The 21,364-nt window shown below is 42.8% G+C and overlaps 2 protein-coding genes across 2 annotated transcripts in view; one reads left to right on the forward strand and one right to left on the reverse strand.

Moving 5' to 3' along the window:
• LOC139920081 (protein FAM13A-like) overlaps positions 1 to 2,494 on the forward strand; it is a 24,046-nt gene extending 21,552 nt beyond the window's left edge. Inside the window, exons 18-20 of the mRNA XM_078288620.1 lie at positions 379 to 590; positions 964 to 1,065; positions 1,547 to 2,494. Coding sequence (XP_078144746.1) covers positions 379 to 590; positions 964 to 1,065; positions 1,547 to 1,673 — 441 coding nt within the window. The 3' untranslated portion in view covers positions 1,674 to 2,494. The remainder of the gene's footprint in view (positions 1 to 378; positions 591 to 963; positions 1,066 to 1,546) is intronic.
• Positions 2,465 to 20,480, reverse strand: phyhiplb (phytanoyl-CoA 2-hydroxylase interacting protein-like b). Its single transcript, XM_071909991.2, has 5 exons — positions 19,928 to 20,480; positions 9,942 to 10,138; positions 8,254 to 8,428; positions 6,740 to 6,857; positions 2,465 to 4,078 (listed from the first exon to the last, which is right to left on the reverse strand). The coding sequence occupies exons 1-5, from the start codon at positions 20,031 to 20,033 to the stop codon at positions 3,535 to 3,537; spliced, it is 1,140 nt and encodes a 379-aa protein (XP_071766092.1). The 5' UTR covers positions 20,034 to 20,480; the 3' UTR covers positions 2,465 to 3,534.
• Positions 20,481 to 21,364: the final 884 nt, after the last annotated feature.

Genomic DNA, 21,364 nt, shown 5'->3' on the forward strand with positions numbered 1-21,364 from the left:
CCCAAGTTTCAAAGAGGCCAGTCGAAAGTCAACAGATCAGCTGAAGTTTATTTATATAGATCATAACATGCCTCAAGGGCTAGAGAGCTTCCTTCCTTCCTTCCGTTCATTACTTTCTACAGTTTCTAGTTTCATAAAGATAGCCACGAGCTCCAACACAATTAAAAGTTAATAATTGTTTTTATTAGAAAATTGCCTCTAGGTTGTGAAAAGTTTTGCACAACTTTCAGCTGCTACTCCTCCAGATAAATATAAATGATATAGAGCCTTCTGCTCTGAAGTAGTTCACTTCATCTTTTTTGTCAAATGTTTGCTGTGACAGATCAGTCAGCTTTCTGTGTGTGTGTGTGTGTGTGTGTGTGTGTGTGTGTGTAGGAGGAAGAGGAGGGTTCTGATGAGGAGTGTCCCAAACAGCGCAGCCCCAGGCAGCAGCCACACACAGTCAAGCCTCCCAGGTGTTTGTCCTCAGATGAGTCGCCGTGTCTCCCTCTCCAAGAAATGTCTGACTCGCCCCTGGTGTCCCCACTGGAGGAGGTCAAAGGTCTCCAGCCCCAGGTCGTCACCATGGCAACACTACATGAAGCTTCCAGGTACAGTGTGTATGCAGCAGCAACAGTACTACACCATGGCTGCAGTGTGTACGTAGCCTAGGAGTCTCATTCAACCACTGACTTTGAGTATTAAGGACTGAATTCACAGTGGAGCTCTGTATCCATGATTGGGTTTTTTTTACAAATGAAAATAAACAAGACAAATAGCTTAAGGTTCACCTTTTCTAAAAGAAATTTCTACGTATTAAGATAAGCCTGTTTTTTGTTTTTTTTCAGCTGATGATGCCATGATCTGGCATTTTAAACTCTTTGTAACCATAGCTACTGTATGTTAGAGCAGACATTAACAGACTTATTACAAATCGAACAAATTCCTGGACACGGTCTTACTCTGTTTGGGCCGATCCTACAGACCAGAATTACTGGATCACCTGAGGATGACACGACTAGAGAAGCGGAGACTCCACCAAGCACTGCGAGAGTTTGAGGAGCACTTCTACACTCAGACTGGCAGGTAAAGATTACATACTTTCACATGACACACACTCACACACATACAGCACATCCAAACATATTTGGTTTTTGCATTTTATTTCATCTTTTAATAAACTTGGAACATTTGGTTTTCAACAATGCCTTGTGAAAAACAAAGAAAAAACATCGACAAAAAAAAACAGAATCCCATCGTAATGGTACGACAGCGTAATGCACACTCACTTAACGTTAATACAGCACAGAGAGAGAGAAGTAGTCAGGAAAGAGAGAGACAAAGAGAGACAACTGCTCTGAACTGTACACATCTTTTTGAACTGTACATGTTAGTTCTCCAAAGTAAATACAATAAGTTTTGGATTACAATACTCACTGTACAAAGCTATCTGAGTAAGGCAACACAGGGACTATCAACCAGTTATGGAAGCTGCTGCAGTTTGTCTGGAAACGATAAAAAAGTTTTGCCTTGTTTGCATCTTCTTTCCTCCGTTTCTTTTTAAAAGGACTTGTCAGAAGGAGGACCGTGGACCGATGGCGGAGGAGTACTGCCAGTATAAGAACCTCAAAGCCAAGCTCCGTCTACTGGAAGCCCTGCTCAGTAAACAACAGGACTCAACCAAGACCGGTTGAGTTACTCACAGTGGGACTTTTACCTCCTAACCCAATAGGACTTAATCATTTCTGAAAGATCAGGTTGAGAAGCCGGTGGTTCTGGTCGTGTTTCATGCCACGCTCATTATGTCGATGCACTTTAAATGAGGAAAACGCCGATGGAATTGCTGGGCAACTGCAGATTTTCATAGTCCCTAAAACACATCCCTTATCATTCATGACGCATTATAACAGCTTGTTATAAACCTGATGTAGCAAGTGTACGATATGTAGCACTAGTTCATGTCAAGGGGTAAAGAGCTATAACAAAGATATCTCTAATAACCGAGTCGATGTTAGTTACATGTTAGCAATTTCTAAGATTATGTATATTATGGCACTTTATTTGTTTCTGCTTTTTTTTCCCTTGCCAAAATACTGCTTTTGGACAACGTGGTCCATAGTTAATGTGGAAACGCTGCATTTAAAAAAAAAAAGTGCTATCTTGGCAAGAAGGACGTCGTCTTAAATGCAATCAATCAGACAATCCTGTAGACTGTGCATGTCAGGGTTTTTATTCCTACATTGTGCTATGATATGCAATAGGAAATTCATAGTTGATCTCAATTGTGACGATTTAAGTTACATGTTTACCTTGGAAAAAACGTTGTGAACGTTGGCATAGTAGTGCAAGTTATTTCTGCTGTCAAATTTGTGTTTATCCCCCCAATTTTGCTTGTACAATGTTAATTCCCCCTAAATGCCATTGTTGACAATGATCAGAGCTTTAGACATTGTGCACTTCTGGTTTATATATTTTTATATATATATATCAATAAAAATAAATATTTTTTCACATTTACTCTGCTAAACACAGTTTATGGTTCTACTTTCTTTCTTTCCATCAACTAGAATAAATTAAAAGAGAGATTGTTGCAGAAAGGTAGCTATGGTAGAGGTACTGACAGTTTTCAAACTCATGCTGCACAGAACTGCATCATGCTTTTTTAAAGGTTACCGAGTAGTTCAAACGTGGTCATCAAGTAGTTAGTGAGCACACATTTTAGAGGCTGTTGCATTAGTAGTGTTATGACTCCACAGCGGTTTTATGTCTGTTTTTTAAAACCTTTGGTATAAAGAAAGATGACTGTTGATGCTGCAGCCCTAGGAAATTGTAGTACCAGTCCTTGCCATTAGTAGGAGGTAAAAAGAAACTTGAATTGGTCTGCTCTCCGGAACGACAACGGAACAATTCCAGAAAGACAGACAGTAAAATGAACAGGTAACAGGAACACAAACGCTTGTCCACCAACAGCATATCAATCAAAACAGGTCAAAGGTCATTGATAAAATATGGGACAAGTTATAAAAAAAACAACAGAATAGGAAATTGAAGAGAAGCGGTGAACACATGCAACGAGGGGGACAGGAGTCCATGTTTGGTTAGTACAGTTAAAGGGTTCAGTCAGTAAGCCAGTGTGGGCTTGCAGAGTGGATGGGTGGAGATTGTTGGGGTCCCAGTTTTAGATTTCTCAGTTGATGGTCCCGTATGTGAAATTACTTTAGGGATGGTTGTATGGATATTTTCAACATTTAGGGTAATCCTTTGAAGATGAGGAGAGAATGGTGTGAGTGAGAGAGTGTGTGTGTGTGTATGTGTGTTTGTGTAACTTCTTCTCTTTTTTTTCTCCACAGTTTTCTTTGGGAATGATGGTCTCTTAAGAATACAGAGGTGTGTTAGAGATTTGTCTGTGTGCATGTCTGGGAGCCTACTAAATCTGCTTCTTCATGCGTGTGTGTTTGTCTGCTTCATCGGTACATGTGTACTTTATCCTGTGTGTGTGTCGAGGTCAGTCCCCTCTAGTCCTTCCCTCCCGCTCCTCCTTTCCGCCTTAGCTTCTTAGCGTCCCACACTGATGTTGCAGGTCTTGCAGCTGGGGTCCTTCTTGGCGTTTACTGTGGACAGGCTCATCAGCTGGTGCCCGCTGATCTCAGCCACCGTGCCCAGCGCCAGGTCCACGGGCTCCGTGTAGATCACCTCCAGGATCACGTCCTGGGCGTGGCGGAACACCAGGCCCCCGTCGCCCTCCTCGTCCCGGATGCAGGTGAGGAAGCGGTTGTCGGTGATGTCGAGCGCGGGGAGCCTCTGCTTGCAGAACTCGTCGCCCGGGGAGCCCTGCGGCGCCAGCACCAGGATGACGTAGTGGTAGGCCGTGTACATGCAGTAGAAGTCCCCGAAGTACAGGTTGGTGTCGGGGTTGAAGAGCGCGTCAGCCCGCACCTCGAAGCGTTGGCGACCGTAGGGGGAGTCCTGCGGAGGCTTGCCCGTGTTGAACTCTGTGTTGCAGCTGAAGAAGATGCCTTCCAGCTTGCCGCTGATGGGCGAGCCGTGGCTGCCGCTGTTGTCCTTCACCGACGGGAGCATCCGGTTCCCCTGCACCTCCCTGGGGTGGGAGAGACAGACAGGGAAACGTGACCAAGGCAACAGCAAACATGTCATCCCCCATGAATGATGCAGTCTCCCTTTGGGCCAATCAGTAACAAATATGTCACTTTGTTTTGATCTGTATTTGTGGTGCCCCCCTTGGGATAATCGGTGTAATTTTGGAAATGACAGAACACAGTGCTGAGAACATTTTAGCAAAATTCGATCAACGGTGTCGAGATATTCAATCACTGACAGAAAAGATGCTTCCTGAGTATTTGTTTTCATGATAGAGTGACTTCTCTGTATGGTATACAGCTTTAATTTCATTATTTCTCAAGCTCCAGGACAGCACTCCAATTAATTAATTTATATTTATTGCCGCACAGACGTTTCGGGCAAGACGCCCTTCTTCAGTGCGCTTTTTAGGCAAACGTGCACTGAAGAAGGGCGTCTTGCCCGAAACGTCTGTGCGGCAATAAATATAAATTAATTAATTAGAGTGCTGTCCTGGAGTATTTCATTACAAATTTTTTGAGGATTCAGCACCCACATAAATAACTGAGGGTTGAGCACGTTTTTTGGTAAATTGTTTTGACTATTTATCAAGCTGTAATAGCATTTGCCTAGTCCAGTCTCATCAAGAAAATCTAGCGAGAGAAAATTGCTCCACAGTAAACAGACATATTCCTTTATCATTATCACAAACTCTGCAAGAAACAAAGGCAGCTTTCAGAAAGCTCCCCAAGATTGCTACAAATTAATAGATGAACATTCAAAGCACCGAATGCTTCTGTGGCAACTGCATATCTTCTCAACAGAGCAAATCAGAGCTCCAAAGCTCCAATTATGAATTGTAATTATACTGCTACCACTCCAAAGGCTGTCATTATAGACATAATTGTTGCTTTGTTGCGATCATTATGGAATTATTCAGCTCCCCTCCCACCCAGGTCACGGGACCAGAGGCTTCATCAAGTGGGAACGTCAGTACTGGTATTCCCCACATGATGGTGCAGTTTGACAGAAGCATTTTCTCCATGCTACACTCAGTCAGGACGCTGTTGCAGCTGCAACTCAGCAAGAAGGAGAAATCAATCCAAATGACGTCATATACCTCCAACAAAAGAATGCTCAGTAGTGGTGTTTTTGGTAAGCAGTGAGCATTTCCTCTGAAGGAGAGGAAGGAGAGAGGATGTGAGGAGAAAGGGCAACACCATCACGGGAGGAGGAGAGATAGGAGATGAGAGGAGGGGGTAAAATGCGCTCATATCAGCCAAAAAAAAAAAAGCAGTATATAGTAACTGCATGATGCTTTAAGTAAACAACTAAAAATAGACTACTCCAGACATATCCTCTCTCCCCTGTTACTCTCTCTCCATTAACATCAGTGCAGACTTGAGCAGGTTTTGCTGCCACAAGCGTGTTGTTTTTATTCATGTTCTTGTACAATGGTTGTGTCTGTTACTGTCTGGAGGAGTTACGCTGGGCTTCGGTCCAATGCAAGAAACCATCAGGGAGCTTTCTTGCTGCAGTGACATACAGTATATGCCGGCAGATGGAAACAAAGGACTGTATTTTTGTGTTTAGATTCCAAGTCGGTCCTCTGGCAGAGTTGAAAACTGAAGCATGTATGTGCTTTGGCTACATCTTGTAATAGAAGTAGAAGAATTTACTGAAAGATGCAGTCTAGGACTATATTCTGCCTGCTGGCAGATTATCATTTGGTAGAGCCGGCTTCCAGTTCTTTGTACTTGGGTGGATTTATGGAACTAATCCTAAACTTGCCATCAACACATTTTGTGCAACAGCACCCTTCAGTTGAATTCCCACTTTCCACATCCCCCTTACATAAATAGTACAAATAATACTACAGATGCACAGCTTGGCCACAAACAGCTGTCACTGAATAAGAATGCATTCAACCAAAAATATGTGGACAGGAGCTGTTTGCAGATGGGAAGGTATTCTGCAGTATTATTGATACACCAAAATCGGTTATATAATGTTCAATGATGTTGAAGTGTCAAAAGGACTATAAGAATATAGTTATTACATTTCACTGCAATACACTCAACATCACATCAATATACTATCAGCATCACGGCTTTGCACTCTGGCATTGCTGTCACAGCAATATATTAACACTACTGTTGCATTTGAACTCATGGTATTACAGCACTGAAGCATTACATCATTGTTCTGCCATGTGCAGTACTGCAGCTTCAGGCTCAGATTAGCATCAAGTAACGTCACAAGGCTCTGAGGTCAGTAAGGGGAACAGATGCTAATGTAATGTAAAAAGAACAGCAATGGACAACAAGCATCCACTAACCTGTTCACCAAAAAGTGATAGAAAAAAAAGAGAATTGGGGCTCCCATACTGACTGACTAATTGAAGGAAGGCATCTGTTGACTATTGATAAGTAAATCTATAGAACTTGTTTCCAACATGTTTATTCGCTACAGTTACATTTGTCATTTCAATGTGACTTCAATCATCTGATCACACCAGATGTATTATGTGAGGTCTGAATACCCGTAAATCGTAAAGTGTGATACAGCAATCTGGCCTCATAAAATCTAAATGCTGAGAATCATCTCAAACAAACCATCAAAATGATAAGTGTAGCCATACAGTAAATCTCAGGCGGCATCAGGTTGATAAACTTCTTCCTACCTGGCGTGGTCAAAGTACTCTTTGTTCTGGTTCCTGTAGAAGACGGAGAAACGCAGCATCCGGCCGGCAATGACCTCCGCCTTTTCCAACAGCTGGTTTAGATGCACTGTGGAGTAATCTGGAAACAGACACGACATCATTAGACATAATATACCATCATCAGTAGGACAGGAGACACAATGCACGACTGTCATTAGCAGAGCGCAAATTCATTTATTATAAGAGATATGGAAGTGTGTGTGTGTGCCTCTGTGTGCCTTCTAGGATACAACATCAAATGTGCAACTGCACTCGAGGATCCTGAGATGCTTTCATCTTTTACTTTCTATTTCTTTCTTCCTTTGAACTTTCACATTCTATTCATAGCTTGTGATGACTCAGTGTCTATGCTAGAGACATTCAAGTCCTGCAATCAAATCTACCTTAACAAGTAGCTTTGTTAGTAAGAACACTCTACACAAACAGTTTTCTTGCTTATAGCTTGTTATACAATGGAGCAGAATCAAAAGCAAAAAATACATTAAGCTGTAGATCTGAATAAAGTATCCATTCAATACTGAATAATGAATAACAGAGAATGAAAAATGTATTCAAAAATGTTCCACTAATTGGAAGTCTCTGATCTTTGCTGCTCATCACCAATTTTCTACCTGTCCCATACTTGCAACCTTCACTTCCTCTACCTTTTTTTTTGTTTAAATAGTATGGGTCAAGACCCAAAGTACAATTTGAAGTAGTCTGGGTCTAAGGTCTAGCTTAAATTTCTTAAACCTGTGTCCTGGGCTCAAACGATTGAATTACCCCTATGATAAAAAAAAGAGGAAAGGGCAGTATTGTCACATGGAGCCAGAACTGGGGCTATGGCACATTGGCACTGGCATGATTTAACCAATTAGGATGAACCACATCATTAAGCATTCCTCTTCATCCCTTTCCAGCATACCCCCATCCAAACCTGCCTCCCTGCCACTTCCTCATCTCCCTCCAACACATCCATCACTCATGCTCTCTCCCCCTGCCTGTTCTCCTTCCTCCCTTCCCAACAGCTGCTCCCCATCCCCTCCACGCCTCCCTCCCTCCATCCTCTCCGATCAATTCTTCCTCCCCAGTCTCCACGCCATCACACTCTTCCTCCTCTCCCCTCCCCCTCTCTGAGCCTCTAACCAGCAATGTTGAACCCAGTGACCTCTGCATTCTGATACAGCACAGTTCCCCTCTCTCCTTTAATCCCTCTTTTTTTCCCTTACCCATCCCCTCCTCCCTCTTTCCATCCATCTTTCACTCCCCACCCTTCTCTCACAACAAATTAGCCCCTCCTCTCGTGTTCTCCCTCATATCCTGCTCCATCCTCAACCCCCATCCATCTATTTTGCCCTCCATACCTCTCTTTATCCCTCCTGCTGTGGTCCTTTGAAGATCAGTTGGTACTGTGTGGCACTGACACTAACAAAATCAGGGATTGGATATGCACCCATCCTGTTTTTTTTTAATGCACCCAGCCCTGCTGCACTCACCAGCAGTGCAGAACTCGATGATCTCGCTCCACTCAGAGACGGCGTAGTCCCCGTCAGTCTGTTTGGACGCGGTCTGGACAGCCACGGTGTACTCTGTGCGCGGGCTCAGGAACCAGTGGCCCCGCACAGTCATGGGCAGGGGCACCGCCTTGGCCACCAGCTTGGTGGGCACGTCCTGGGGAGAGGGAGAGGAGGGAAGGAAAGAGGAGGTGGAAGGGGAGAGGAAGGGAGGGAGGAAAGGGGGTGAGGAGGCGAAAGAGACAGAGGGTAAAAGGGGTCAGAGAGAGATATTCCATTAATAGACTGCTTTCAGCCACATGCAGGGACTCACACACACCATGCGAACACACACATGCACACAAGCACATGAACAAACCTCATATAGTAGGAAGACTGCAGTCACTATCAATACAAAAACGTTATTATTAGGGATGGGACAGTATATCTAAATTCAATATATCGCAATAAAAAAATGTGACAATACGTATCGTGGGGCAGAAAAATTAATCATGATATTAGCTACATTTTATTATGCTGAAGTAATCACAAATGAGACGGCTTGCCCTTCATAATTTCACAAGCTCTCCATCAAAATTATATTATTTGTACTTTGTAATGACATTTTTACATTGTTGTTAACAATCTTGCAAGTCAATGCCATTGCTGGAAAGATGTGTGGCTCAGAAATAAACATAATTCTGCAGTCAGACTTCTTCTATTTATTACATTGTATCATGGTTGTATAGAATCGTGAACCCCATATTGCATATCAAATTGTTTTGTGAGATAAGCATATCGTCTCATCCTTAATTATTATACATTTATACCACCAGCAATGCCTGCTGAGGTCCTTTCCTCTACATACGTACAGTAATCTGTAGAGCCTTGTGCCTTAACAGGTCATTGATTGGACCAGAGAACTACCAGAGCCCCTGCCTAGCAACAGAGGCAGCCCATTAATCCACCAACATCATTGCTGCACACTGCAATAAAAATACTGGTATGGGGTCTCCCTCCACACAGAGTAGAGAGGGTAAGACTTCGCTGCACAGCACCCAGGAAGTGACTACAGGGAAGGAAGGCAGGAGGCTGATGAAACAAGCCTGTAAGATTACCAAACCAATTCATTAGACCAACTGCTGAAGGAGCTGCTGTCTTCAGCCGCCGGTGCAATTACTGTCTGGCAGGGAGTGCTGTGCGTGCGGTATTAGCCTATTAGTGCTTGGAGCTATGACTCGCTGTGGAGTCTTTGAACATGACCACTTTGAAATGAGTGTCTTTGTCTCATGGATGATGTGAAAGGTTATCTGTAGTTAACACATGGTGTTCTTTAGGGTAAAAATGTAATGATATAAATACCTGAGTTTGGGTTTGGGTGTTCCAGTTTGGTTTAAATTAATCACTTAGAAGTTTCTCTTGTTTTCCGTGCATAGCTGCTCTCCATTTAGGTGTGTTTGCACAATCTAGTCACTAAGGCTGTATGTGACTCTTCAATCATCAATTCCACACACTGAATAATGTATACAGAAAATGGCCTCTTGTTCTTAAAGTCAACTGTGATTCATTTCATTCTCGTTGAAATGTTGTGACTGCTATTTAGTGAGGTTAAAAACAAGGGCGACTTTGGTGAGTCATCTCTCTGTAGTGTTACCTTCAGCAGTCTTTATCTGCGTTGAGACTAACGTTACCTTGTGTTTGAACTTGTTGGAGTTCTTGTTCTCCTTCTTGTTCAGGTCAATGAAATAGTGTGTGATGCGCTCCTTGGCGCGCGGCTCCATGTCCCAGCAGATCTTGAAGGAGTCGCAGGTTATGTTGCTGATCTTGATGTTCTGGGGAACAGGGAGCTCCTCCATCTCTGAGATACCGCTGTCCTGGGACTTATTTCCTGTCGGGATGACAGAAAACAAGCAAATAAGCAATGCTGATACAATGGTTTCCATCAATAAGACACTGTTTATCTTCAGCAAAATACCAATGAAATACTGCGGCCCATATTTACTGTAGGAATGCTGATGTTATCAAGCTTTGGCAACACAAATCCTTTCATCCTGCCAATAAAGCTTATTTGAATTTAATGTAGAATCAGTTTTGAATGTTGGCTCATAATGACTTAGGTGTTAATGGGATCCTGATCAGTGATCCTAAACCAGTGCTTATAATCTGAGAAATGTAATAATAGGCATAATCACAGAAGACCATATGGAGCAGGTAGCTTACAACATTTCATCCTTTATCTGCCCCTTGCTTTTATTCAGCCCTCAGAATTTTCTTTCTTTCAGTCTTTCTTTCCTTCTTTCTTTCTGGCTGGAAACCCACAATACCACTGCAGTGGTTAAGTCGTGTAGCCTCAGTCATTATGCCAAAGAGAACACTCACAATTGGCCACACCCCACACACACACGGACAGAAAGAACTGCCTGCATGGCCAAGTACCATATATGTTGCCATAGAAACACATCAATCCCCCCCCCACAACACCTATCAGCCTCCCAGAACATGCACGGCTCACTCTGTATTAAATATTTCAAGCACTGCTGATTGAATCTTCTTTCTACTCAGCAGAGATGGATCTATTTATAATCAGCAGTGAAATGCCTCAGCTTCTACACTATAGGCAATATAGACTAGCTTGCAACACTCAGCACCAAGGGGACATTTAAAATGCTGGTGAATGTGAGAGAATTTGAGCCATTCATTTGAGTCTGTTGGACTTGGATAACTTCAATTTCACTGGTCTTTCATGTACTGCCTGGGGCATTTCTAGAAATAGTGGGTAGCCCAGGTAGCATAGACGGATAGGCTACTGCAAAGGCCAGTTTCCTAACAAAGAAAACGAAAACATTTAGATTTCTGTGAACCGCAGGTTCTTATGTAGTTGTCATGCCACTGTAATCTAATACAACATGTAGCCAAGGCGTACACCCAAAAGTGCGCACCAAGGCCTGTGAAAACACCAAAATGGGGTTGAATAAGGGCTTTGTAGAATCAGGATGAATATAGACTTTACGTCACACTAAAAAACACCCACTTGGCATGGCAACAATGTGTTTTCTGTGCACGCTCTAGGGTCTAAACACGAGAGTGAGTAAGATACAAGAATGTGGAATTCGGGAGTAATGCACAACACTACTGGACTCTATAGAGAGTAAACAATGGCAGAAGCAGTGGAGCATGGTGCACCCATCTCCACTCATCAGCTGGGAGAAGGGGAGATAAAAGAGTAATTCCATAATTGGGCTGTATGGAGTCTTCTCTCTCAACTCTACACAACACTTCAACAGTGGAGCATTTGTAGGATGTCATTCATTTTAGGAAATAGCCAACCATAAGGTAAATCCTACACCAAAAGTCTATCTTTCCCATGAGAGTTGAAAACAGTTCAAAGCAGCCTAGCCTCACATTTTTGTCCTGCCTTGACTCCATTTCCAAATTATGAGGCACGACTGTATCAAAATGAGATCTGTGAGAAACAAATATTTGCTATAACCAGCCCCCCCGATTACTTTTGTCCTAATCACTAAGTTAGCTGATTAGCAGGCATAGTAATCTTTACATAAAGAGAGGCCCCCTTTTTGTTTCGATTGAGCTAAGCTGCTAAGCTGCTAACATGGACAAAAAAACAACAAAATCTACATTTTGGACTTGTGAGTTTAGTATGGAATGATGACTTTTCGGTGATAAAAAAGATTAGTCTTAGGAAACTTAGCCTGGTTTACCAGTGGCTAGCGACTGAGGGAATTGTTGCAAATCCCATCCCCCAGTCAATGCAGTTTACACATAGGATTTATTATCTGGATTTACTGCACATGGCTTAAACTGGATTTTGGATTTTGGGGGTTAGGGTTAGGGTGCTGAAAAGAATCTAAACAGGCCAGTAATCAGGGTAGAGGAAGGCCACCAATACATCCTCGGTCTGAACTATGCCTGGCTCTCTGACCTGAGTGCACCTCTGGCATGTATGTGGGTACTCCTACACCTCTCTGTTTAGATATACTCAAATATCTTGGTCTGCTGCTAGTTCAAATTTAGAGGACATCTCACTATACCTATACCTCACTGAACTGATGAGTTTGGCTCAGACTGAGAGGGCCAACACAGGACATGACAGGCCAGACCTGTATCAGAGAATGGACAGCCAAGTCAGCATGGACCAGACAGTGATGTCAGCACTGTAGCATCCCACTGGGGAGCTAGTGTTGCTGACCTTTAGCAAAAAGACGAAAAAGACTAGGCTTGTTGACATTCTCTGACATCCAAGTCAGGGAAGAAGATCAAAGTTTGAAATATGGAATATACCCCAAGGAGGTGACATATTGTCTGGGTTTCTTGTGCAAGTTTTCAAAATAGCTTAGTCAAGTTGAGACCTGTGACAGAATTGCTGAGTAATATGGGCCTTAAAGGACAAGCAGAGCAAGTGTATTTCATTTGCAGATTCTATTTCAATCTTTGTAGGAGTTAATACCTCCAGCAGGTGTCTTGCATCTTTTTATGTTGAGAAATCAGGTAGCTATTTTGTGCCAATTCATCACGACCATAGGCTTCCAGGCTACCCATTCTGTCCTGATTCCTCACCACCACAAGCTACCAGTATGTCAAAAACTAACCTAAACCTAACACAAAATATCAAAAACCTGCAAACTCAGTTGCTGTGTTGTGCCATAAGCAAAGTAAATGCTTTGTCCTCCGTGTCTTCAGATGCTAATGTCAACACTGGTGTTGCCCTTCAAATACTCTGAAAGGAGACCCCTGGTCTGTGCCCTCCCAGCACCTTGTGACTCTGCACCCAGAGCCAGAATGCTGATTTAGCTCCTGTTAGCACTAATGCTCCTCTAATTAACCTGCAAATGGAGGCATTACACATGCACACTAGAGCTTTCCTAATGCACTCAAGTTTTGCCGACATAACAGACTTTACTCAGTCATGCCCAAAAGCAATGTTATATATGTTTGTTCTTTCATAAAAGTCTAACCAATAAATAAAAACATGAACACAAGCGTGAGCAAAATTGTGAACAAATAAAGCCGATAAAAGAACAGCACATTCTAGCATCCTGGAAATATCTGTGTCCAACATACTTAACATAACTACCACTGCTACCTAAGAAAAGAGAGAAGACTAGCATGATCTCATCAGAAAAGGTTGTTTGAGCCTCAGGGCCTTGGTGCAGAAAGCTTTATTGTTCTTTAGGAGATAGCTGATTGATTGATTGATTGATTGAATTTATTTAACAGATTTCAATTTATAACAGTCCTTCAGAGAGAAGATACACATTAATTAAAAAAAGGGGGTTAGGATAACACAATACAGCTCAAGAACTTCTTTTATATTCTATATACCTATTCCATCTGTCAGGGCTAAGCCTTTCGTTTACCCAAGACACAAATTAACCACAAGTAGGTTTTATACTCCACAATGTTTAGGCAGCGGTATAATACTACATTTTAATCAAATTAACCATAACTTTATGCCTCATATGGGGCTCTCACTAACCACATAGGCCTTTAAGTCCAGGTGAATATTAGCCTTTGTGTATCCACCAGGTAGCCTTGTCTGCTGGAAAATACGCAGGCTATATTAGATCTAGTGCTAAGCTCTGCTCTGTATCCTCTCTGGGACCATGAGAGCAGAGGATGAAATGTGGAGGAGATAAAGTAAAGCTGGATGAAGGTCAAGTGATGAGGGAGAAAGCCTTCAATTCCTCACAATCCGGCACAGGGGAGGCCTAAACACAGTTTACTATACGCTAGTAGCTTGGCTCTCACGACTTTGTACTTCTTTACTTATTTACAGCTAGCTTAAAAGTTAGCTGAAGTTAGCTCGGGGTGAGGAAGTATAACACAAGCTCAAGTCAAGTATTGTAACGCTACAGTTAAAAATACTACTAATTTAAACACAAAATTTAAGATGTCATATCTGTGATGCGTTTGGTAGCTTAAGTTATACTTAATATCTAAAACAGCCTGACTCGCTATAACCCCTTAGCTCACAAAGACGTCATCAGTACAAGACCGATGCAACTGCTCTCATCAGCTGCATAAGTTAGCTAAGCTTACGTTAGCTAAGGTTAGCTAGCAACGGTACTGACTGGGAAACTGGGAAGACCACGCATTTTTAAAAACATAAAAATCCAAGCTCTAAAATTAAAGCTGTACAGTAAACAACTTTTTTGCCATACAGCTACATTTCTAAAATGTATAAAACCAAATCTATTTTAAAAAGTTCCCGTGTCTCTCACCGTTGTATCAGTTCATGCGTGGACGCGTCGTCACATGTAAATTAAAGACAGCTAGGTCGCCAGCTGATTGGTCAGAAGATCCCTCATCACTTCAATAAAACAAATCCTATTTAGAAATACATAATCAATGAAAGCCACTCACCACACGTGCGTGGTCTTTTGGCCTGAGATCATTTGAATTGCCTTTCAACATAACTAGGTTTAGGCCACATTTGTGAAGATTTATATATTCTGCCTCATTTACAGTTCATCATGACACAGATAAAATTATCCAAGAGTTTCTCACACTTCCATACTTGGTTTACTGCAACACTGGCTTCATATAAGCCAGTTGACTGAAATGCCAATTATTGCTTGCTTATGTTGTACATGCACCTTGCTTTTATAATGAGATATATTTATATGAGCATGTTTAACTTGATACAGGGTCAGTCCATGTTACTTGTTTGAGCAGACTACCAAAATGCAGGACACCGCAATGTCTGCAGCATAGCAAAAGCATTACATTTCAAAAGCTGGAAAGTGAATTGCCTGCTGCAGTGAATCCACTAAACCCTATCAAATGGACCTTATTGGGTATTAACCTTTTACTCAGCATGCAATCAATGCCACAGCGTGGAAAAGCAATAGATGCAGAATGATCAATACCAACCTTGTTAACATGCATACATAGGGCCATCCTAATGGTTCTCTGTGGTAGGATTTGTTCTAGTCACACCTGGTATTGTTAGTTATTGTGAATTACTTGTTCGGGTTCCTTATGAGCCAGAAGAAAGGGATTTGATTTGAGGACATCTACACAATTAATGCACTCTCAGTTGTAGCAGGTACTGTGAGGCTGCTTTGGTGATAAAAGTGTCCAACATGTGGAATTGTGCTGGTGCTCCAAAGAGAAGGTTTGTTTTGCCAGTCAAGGATAACTTTGAATAGTCTATTTGAACAGTATCGATGCAGGTTGTGTTATTTTAAGAGAGAGCTGGTTGAATGATAGTATACATATATATATGAATATATGAATATTGTACACAATATTCATATTGTTGTCTGCGACTGCACAAGAGGGCACTCTGGTTTAGACAGACAAGCCACCTACTTTTTGAGACCCATTCTTAGGTGTGAAATTGGACTGAGTAGACATGAGCAGTGCAGCAGACACTCAGTAGGCATAGAGACTAGCAGTCTTTTGAAAATCACGCCTTTGTTCCTCTCTATGTACAGGCTAGACTGAGACAGAGACCATGCTGGGCGTGAGAGATGCTGCCAACGGAAAAGCATCTTTCTCTCTAGCAGAGAGCGATAAACAAAGCCCTGTTCATCAGGGTTACAGACTGTATTCCACCTCTCTCACATCAGCATGCTCCTGAATAGAATACAAAATCTTGGTGAAGGATTAAAAGACAGACGAAATTAAGTGTGAAAGAGGACTCTAAGGTTCAGAATTTACCCACCCCTACTCTTACAAATTAATTAAATCCACAAGACCTCTTGGGAAGAGAGCATAAGAGAGCTCTCGTTTTTAAACATGTCCAAAACCAGAGTGAGTCATCATTTCTCATTTGCATAGACTTCACATTCACTAACAAGAGAATGATGTAAAATCCTTCAACAGTGATTTTTGGGGTACATTCTACTGTATCCTAGGACTGGATGGAAGACATAACATTGGAATTTAAGAATACCTTAACGTAAGATACTGTAAGTTTTGAATTTCAGTATAGAATTAAAGCATCTACTATTATTAGGACAGATCAGGCATAGAAAAAATCTGGCATCTTTGAAGAAGATTTTCATGGTCAAAGTGTTGCACTGCAATAAACGCCAAAGGATGGTCTGAACAATACAGCAGCTCAATTCAACTGAATATTTTACACAACCAATTTGTAGAAAAAGGATTAAATCACCAAGATATGGCAACGCGGTGAACAGCAGTATTTACTGTGTCCCTTGCCAACACAGTCATGGAGCAACTACCCACATAAAATATCGCCAAACCAGCGTGCCAGCTTACTCAGGCAAGATGTCATAAGGCTGGTCTGCTACTGTACCATGATGGATAAGCTGTAGCCAAGCCCACTGAGTATATGATATCACAGTTATCAGAGGAGTTGATGTTCTAAAAATGTTTGATTTTGGTTTTCAACAAAGCGCATTTGGGACAGTTTGATCATGATATGGCCCCCTGCACACTCTTTTCTCCCATTGCCTAATTAGTTTTTGCAGAATTCCCTTTCAGAATGTTTCTCAACTCCACTGTTGTTTTGTGGGGATTGAGAGCTTAAGCCTTTTGTTTCAGTGTTGCGGCAATGCATCTGAGGAAACAATGCCATCGTCTAGTAGTTGGCAGGCTCAAGACGGAGGGTGCTTTACTTCAACTTGAAGTAGCTAGCTGGTGATGCTGTAAGGTAGTGGTGGCAGATGGTTCTCTCTTTCTCTTTCTCTCTCTCTCTCTCTCTCTCTCTCTCTCTCTCTCTCTGTCTCACACACACACACACACACACACACACACTGCCAGACTGAAGGTATCACAGCTGGAACAGTAGTGCTGGGGGTGGAGAGGTCTCACAGAGAGCAGACACAGTACTTGGTCGCGTTAATGACAGCCATCCATCACGGCAACTTAATTACGTCAGTGGCAATGGCACAAAGGCCTTGCGAGGCATGTACTGTGTATTTCATTAGCCGCTGTAAGCAGGCGTTGACTCAGATAGACATCGATATGAAATCAAAATGGTGGTCCCAGTCAGCCTGGCAGAGGTTGATGACAAATTTGTGTCCTGTTGTACTGGCAGTTCAATACCTCTGTCCCCAGAGCTTCACTCACCGGAGTGAGAGAGATGCTTTATTCATATGCGCTGATTCAGTAACATCCCTGCTACTCATCACTCAGGGCAAAACACTCACCACCCCCCCACTTATTCCATCACTTAACTCAGAACCAAGTCATTAAGACTGTGACACCCCCTCTCACACAGGGGACACACTGAAGCAACTTGTATCCCGCTATTTCTTGTTTTGTCCATTGAAATGCTCTAACAGTCCTTTCTCTGTAATCACAGACAGTAGTCCTACTGAAGCAGGGTGCATTTCCATTTGCTGGGTCAGCATAGGAACATAAGCCTCTCATGCTCACAATTAAATATTAATGGATTTGGGAGATACATTTAGAGAGCTATGTAGAACTGAAATGAATAACATACTCAGAAAACTGAAGCATTGGCTGGACAACAAAACAGGCCATTTCCCAGAAAGTCAAAAGTAGGCTATGCAGTCTTGAACCTCAGCACACTTTGGGGTGTGGCAGGGAAATACACCCTCCTGTGAACTATATGGTTATATGGTTTCTCTGGAGAACATTTAAAGTGACCGACTGGTACATCAAAATAACTGGCTGGCAGCCTCAGTTTGTCAAAACCACATTTTGGGGATCACATTGCATTTGACCTAGAGCAGACTGCCCACATAGCAATGTCCAATACATAGATCATGAAGCTCAGTTCTCAGGTCTATTGTCTATGTCCATGGACAAAAATTTACACAATCAATGGCCATATCAACATAGATGAGGTGATTATTATGGAATTGGCATGCATAGTGCAGCAATAACACATACAATGCACAGATGATGATGTGGGAATGCTTCAACTATGCCATCTATCCTATAATTTACTTAAACCATCATTTGTAGAAACAACATGGCAATATGACAGCCACCAACCATACCCCATTTTATTGTTCAGCAGAATGTGCACAGAGGGCAGACATTGTGATTGTGTTGCTCCATAAACAGAGAGTATGTGGGTGTCTCAAGGACACAGAGACACTATTTACACTGGATAATCTGCCTGACAAATAGGAAAGTGGCTGTTGTGCTGCAAAGGGCAGGCCAATCAGAAGCTCCTCATGCAGTAAACCTGCAGTAGTACAAAGCACAGAGCTGGCACAAACAGCTAGTGTCCATTACAGAAGTCCAGCATATACCATTATTAAAATTGCAGCTTTAAAATCAGGCCAGCAAAGCACTAAGAGGATATAAACTGCATCTCACAACATTACATTATGAGGTGCAGCTCCGGCAGATGAGAAAATGAGGCACTGTGGCACAATGGCTGCACTGTGATCAGATGCCGGGGTTCCTTTTGTGGCTGAATGAAGACACACCATTGACTAGAGGAAGGGTTTTGTGGACCAGCCAGCCCTGATCTGCCAATCCAAAGACAGACACAAGCCAATCTGTTCCAGTTTTAATATACCTCCCAGTTAAATTTATGCAACCACTAAAAAAATTTGATTTTTTCCAGTGCTGTGAATGTGAATTCTGTCATCTTAATTAAAAAGGGATCAAGGTGTTGGCTATGCGTTTTGACTCCCTGAGGTGGAATCACTGCTGTGTAATTACTATGATGGGTGTGGATGGGTGCTCCGCCTGTATGAGGTTCTGAACACTGCACATGTGGGTGCAGCCATATTTGAGCCTCTCATCATTCTCTCCTGATGATGACTTGCTGTTTTTTCCACCATTAAATTCGCATCAGGGCCAAGCCTGCTCATCGAAAACTGCCCATCAGTTTTACATAGATGCGCTCTAATTCATTAGTAAATCCTTATCAAATCTTGGACTACACAGTTATTAGACTGTGAATATCCCAAACTTTTCAATTCGGAGGAGTCTCCGGTAGGCTATCCGGCAAAGATGCAACTGATAGTAAAATACAGTGTATTCGCCTTTTATAGTCACATATTCTGAATGATTTTTCCATTTAGATGCAGAGCACTGGGGAACCTTTTTCACAAAGCTTGGGGATTGGATATGGTTCAAAATAAGATGATTAACCGTGCTGATTAAAATTCGAGTAATTTGGAATCATACATCACGTGAATTAAAAATGTATAGGCAATCTTGCACCATGTGCAAATTGATTTATTATGGTAATTGGAACTCATTCCCCAAAGAGAAAGAGAAGCAGCGCCTATAGGCGAGGAGGCTGCCGGCCTCTGTCCAGGTCCGTGGTGCTGAAATAAAGAAATGTATTAATGAACTGTTACCACCATTTCCTCACTTGGATGAGCTCAGTTTGGATGGATACGCCTTTTTATATTTAAAACTAACATTTTTAATGGCACAGTAGCCATCCTTATGAGTGACCAAAATCTCGTTGCTGAAGACACTCGGCTATTCCACGCACGCACCAGCGCACCATCCATCCATCCAGCCACCCATCCATCCAAAAAAAAACAAACCGGCGGAGCAACCGGCCCCCATGCCCTTTTAACACACAATACGGGTAAAACATGCGCTCTAACCACTGACAAAACATAGACTGTATGAGCCGCAGCTCCACTGGAAATGAACAATAACGCACCGATAATGCGCGCAAATATCACAACACCCCAGTGAAAAGCAGGCAGGGCAATGGGCTTACTACCAAATCTCTCCTTACCCTCTCGTTCGCATAACTGTATGGCGTCCAAGCTCAGGTTCTTGATCATCCCCTCGCACGGACTTAATGGACTGGTGATGTTGTGCGCCAAGCCTGGTACCTCCATCTCTGCAGAAGAGCCTGGATGATGATGCTGGTCAATATCACTCGTTGTATCGTCCGCAGGACTTGCACAGCCTCCGTCCACAATCGACAAGGAAAGAGAAAAGAAAGAGGAACCGGTTTCCAGTGCCCTCTTCGTTCCCTCGTACAGCTCTCCTCTCCTGTCTGCGGGGTGGTGCGGCTAGAGGCGCGTCAGTGAATCGTCATGGGCGCGTACATCACAAGCCACCAGTTCGAGGATGTAACGCGAGAGTCATAGCAGTTTGTACGGAGATGCCTTTAAATGTAAAGCAAAAACTGTATTATGCGTATATCTTATTTCATGGACTCCCCGTGCAGCGCTTCTGTGTCGTCGGAGCCACAAGTGTGTGTGTAAGTGTGTGTCCTATGTTATTTCGCCGCGGGACAGTTGAACATGAATAGGCCACTGGATTAGTGCAGAAACGTTCCGCAAATTCAATGGCTTCTTATGTAACCAGATTAGCCCGGTGTTCCTCCCTCCGGTTTAAGTCTCCATCTAAACCGTCTACACGCCCGTTCTTTCTTATTTCACGTTCAACGTCACCTCAACGAGGGTCCCTCGCATCTCCTTATTTGGTGAGGTATAGCCCTCTCGCAGGAGCGCAGGTGCAAGTGGGCTGCACATAATGAGGTTGGGATGACTCTTTCATTTGCATGACGACCATAATATCTTTAAATTAGGCCTATCCTTTTGTCCCCTCGCGATCCCTTCATGCGTTACGCAGTCAGCTTGGCATATAATGAAAGATGGTAAACCCCTATCAATTCAGAGCCAGAAAACTGACTCTTCTGACCACATGTGCATGCGTTTGTGTGTGTGTGTGTGTGTGTGTGTGTGTGTGTGTGTGTGTATGCGCGCGTGTAATTATCTGTCCCAGACCACCACGCCCACTCTATCAGCGGTCCACATGAACAGGAGTGCCAAGGCGCAGCCAAACGCCCACTTGGCTGGTTTAGGTTTAAACCCAGGAAGAGGAAGAAAAGGGTAAAGTGCACAGAAGAATGACACCTAAACTCACACTGACTGCAGGCTACTCACTATATGCACAGGAGCCTGTTGTCATAAATCACAATACTGTTTGGCCATGCAGAAGTCAGTCTGATCAATATGGTGCCACTTTCATACTTATTGGATATCTCCAAAGCAGCATACTCTCTCTCTCTCTCTCTCTCTCTCTCTCTCTCTCTCTCTCTCTCTCTCTCGCTCTCTCTCTCTCTATAAATCCATTGGGGCGCATTAGTGATGCAGTGTCACTTTTTGTGTCTATATATTTCGCTGAGCGTTATCGGCTTCAGCGGGAACGGATTCTGCAG

The sequence above is a fragment of the Centroberyx gerrardi genome, chromosome 15 (assembly GCF_048128805.1).
Source record: "Centroberyx gerrardi isolate f3 chromosome 15, fCenGer3.hap1.cur.20231027, whole genome shotgun sequence".
In the NCBI taxonomy this organism is placed as follows: domain Eukaryota; kingdom Metazoa; phylum Chordata; class Actinopteri; order Beryciformes; family Berycidae; genus Centroberyx; species Centroberyx gerrardi.

What these genes read in the sequence shown, in the direction of transcription:
- phyhiplb (XM_071909991.2), bottom strand. Translation starts at nt 20,033, where the DNA reads ATGGAGGTACCAGGCTTGGCGCACAACATCACCAGTCCATTAAGTCCG. An exon ending in CCAACAAGTTCAAACACAAG is followed by an intron (nt 8,429 to 9,941) that starts GTAACGTTAGTC and finishes CCCTCTCCCCAG; the next exon opens with GACGTGCCCACCAAGCTGGT. An exon ending in GAGTACTTTGACCACGCCAG is followed by an intron (nt 4,079 to 6,739) that starts GTAGGAAGAAGT and finishes CTCCCACCCCAG; the next exon opens with GGAGGTGCAGGGGAACCGGA.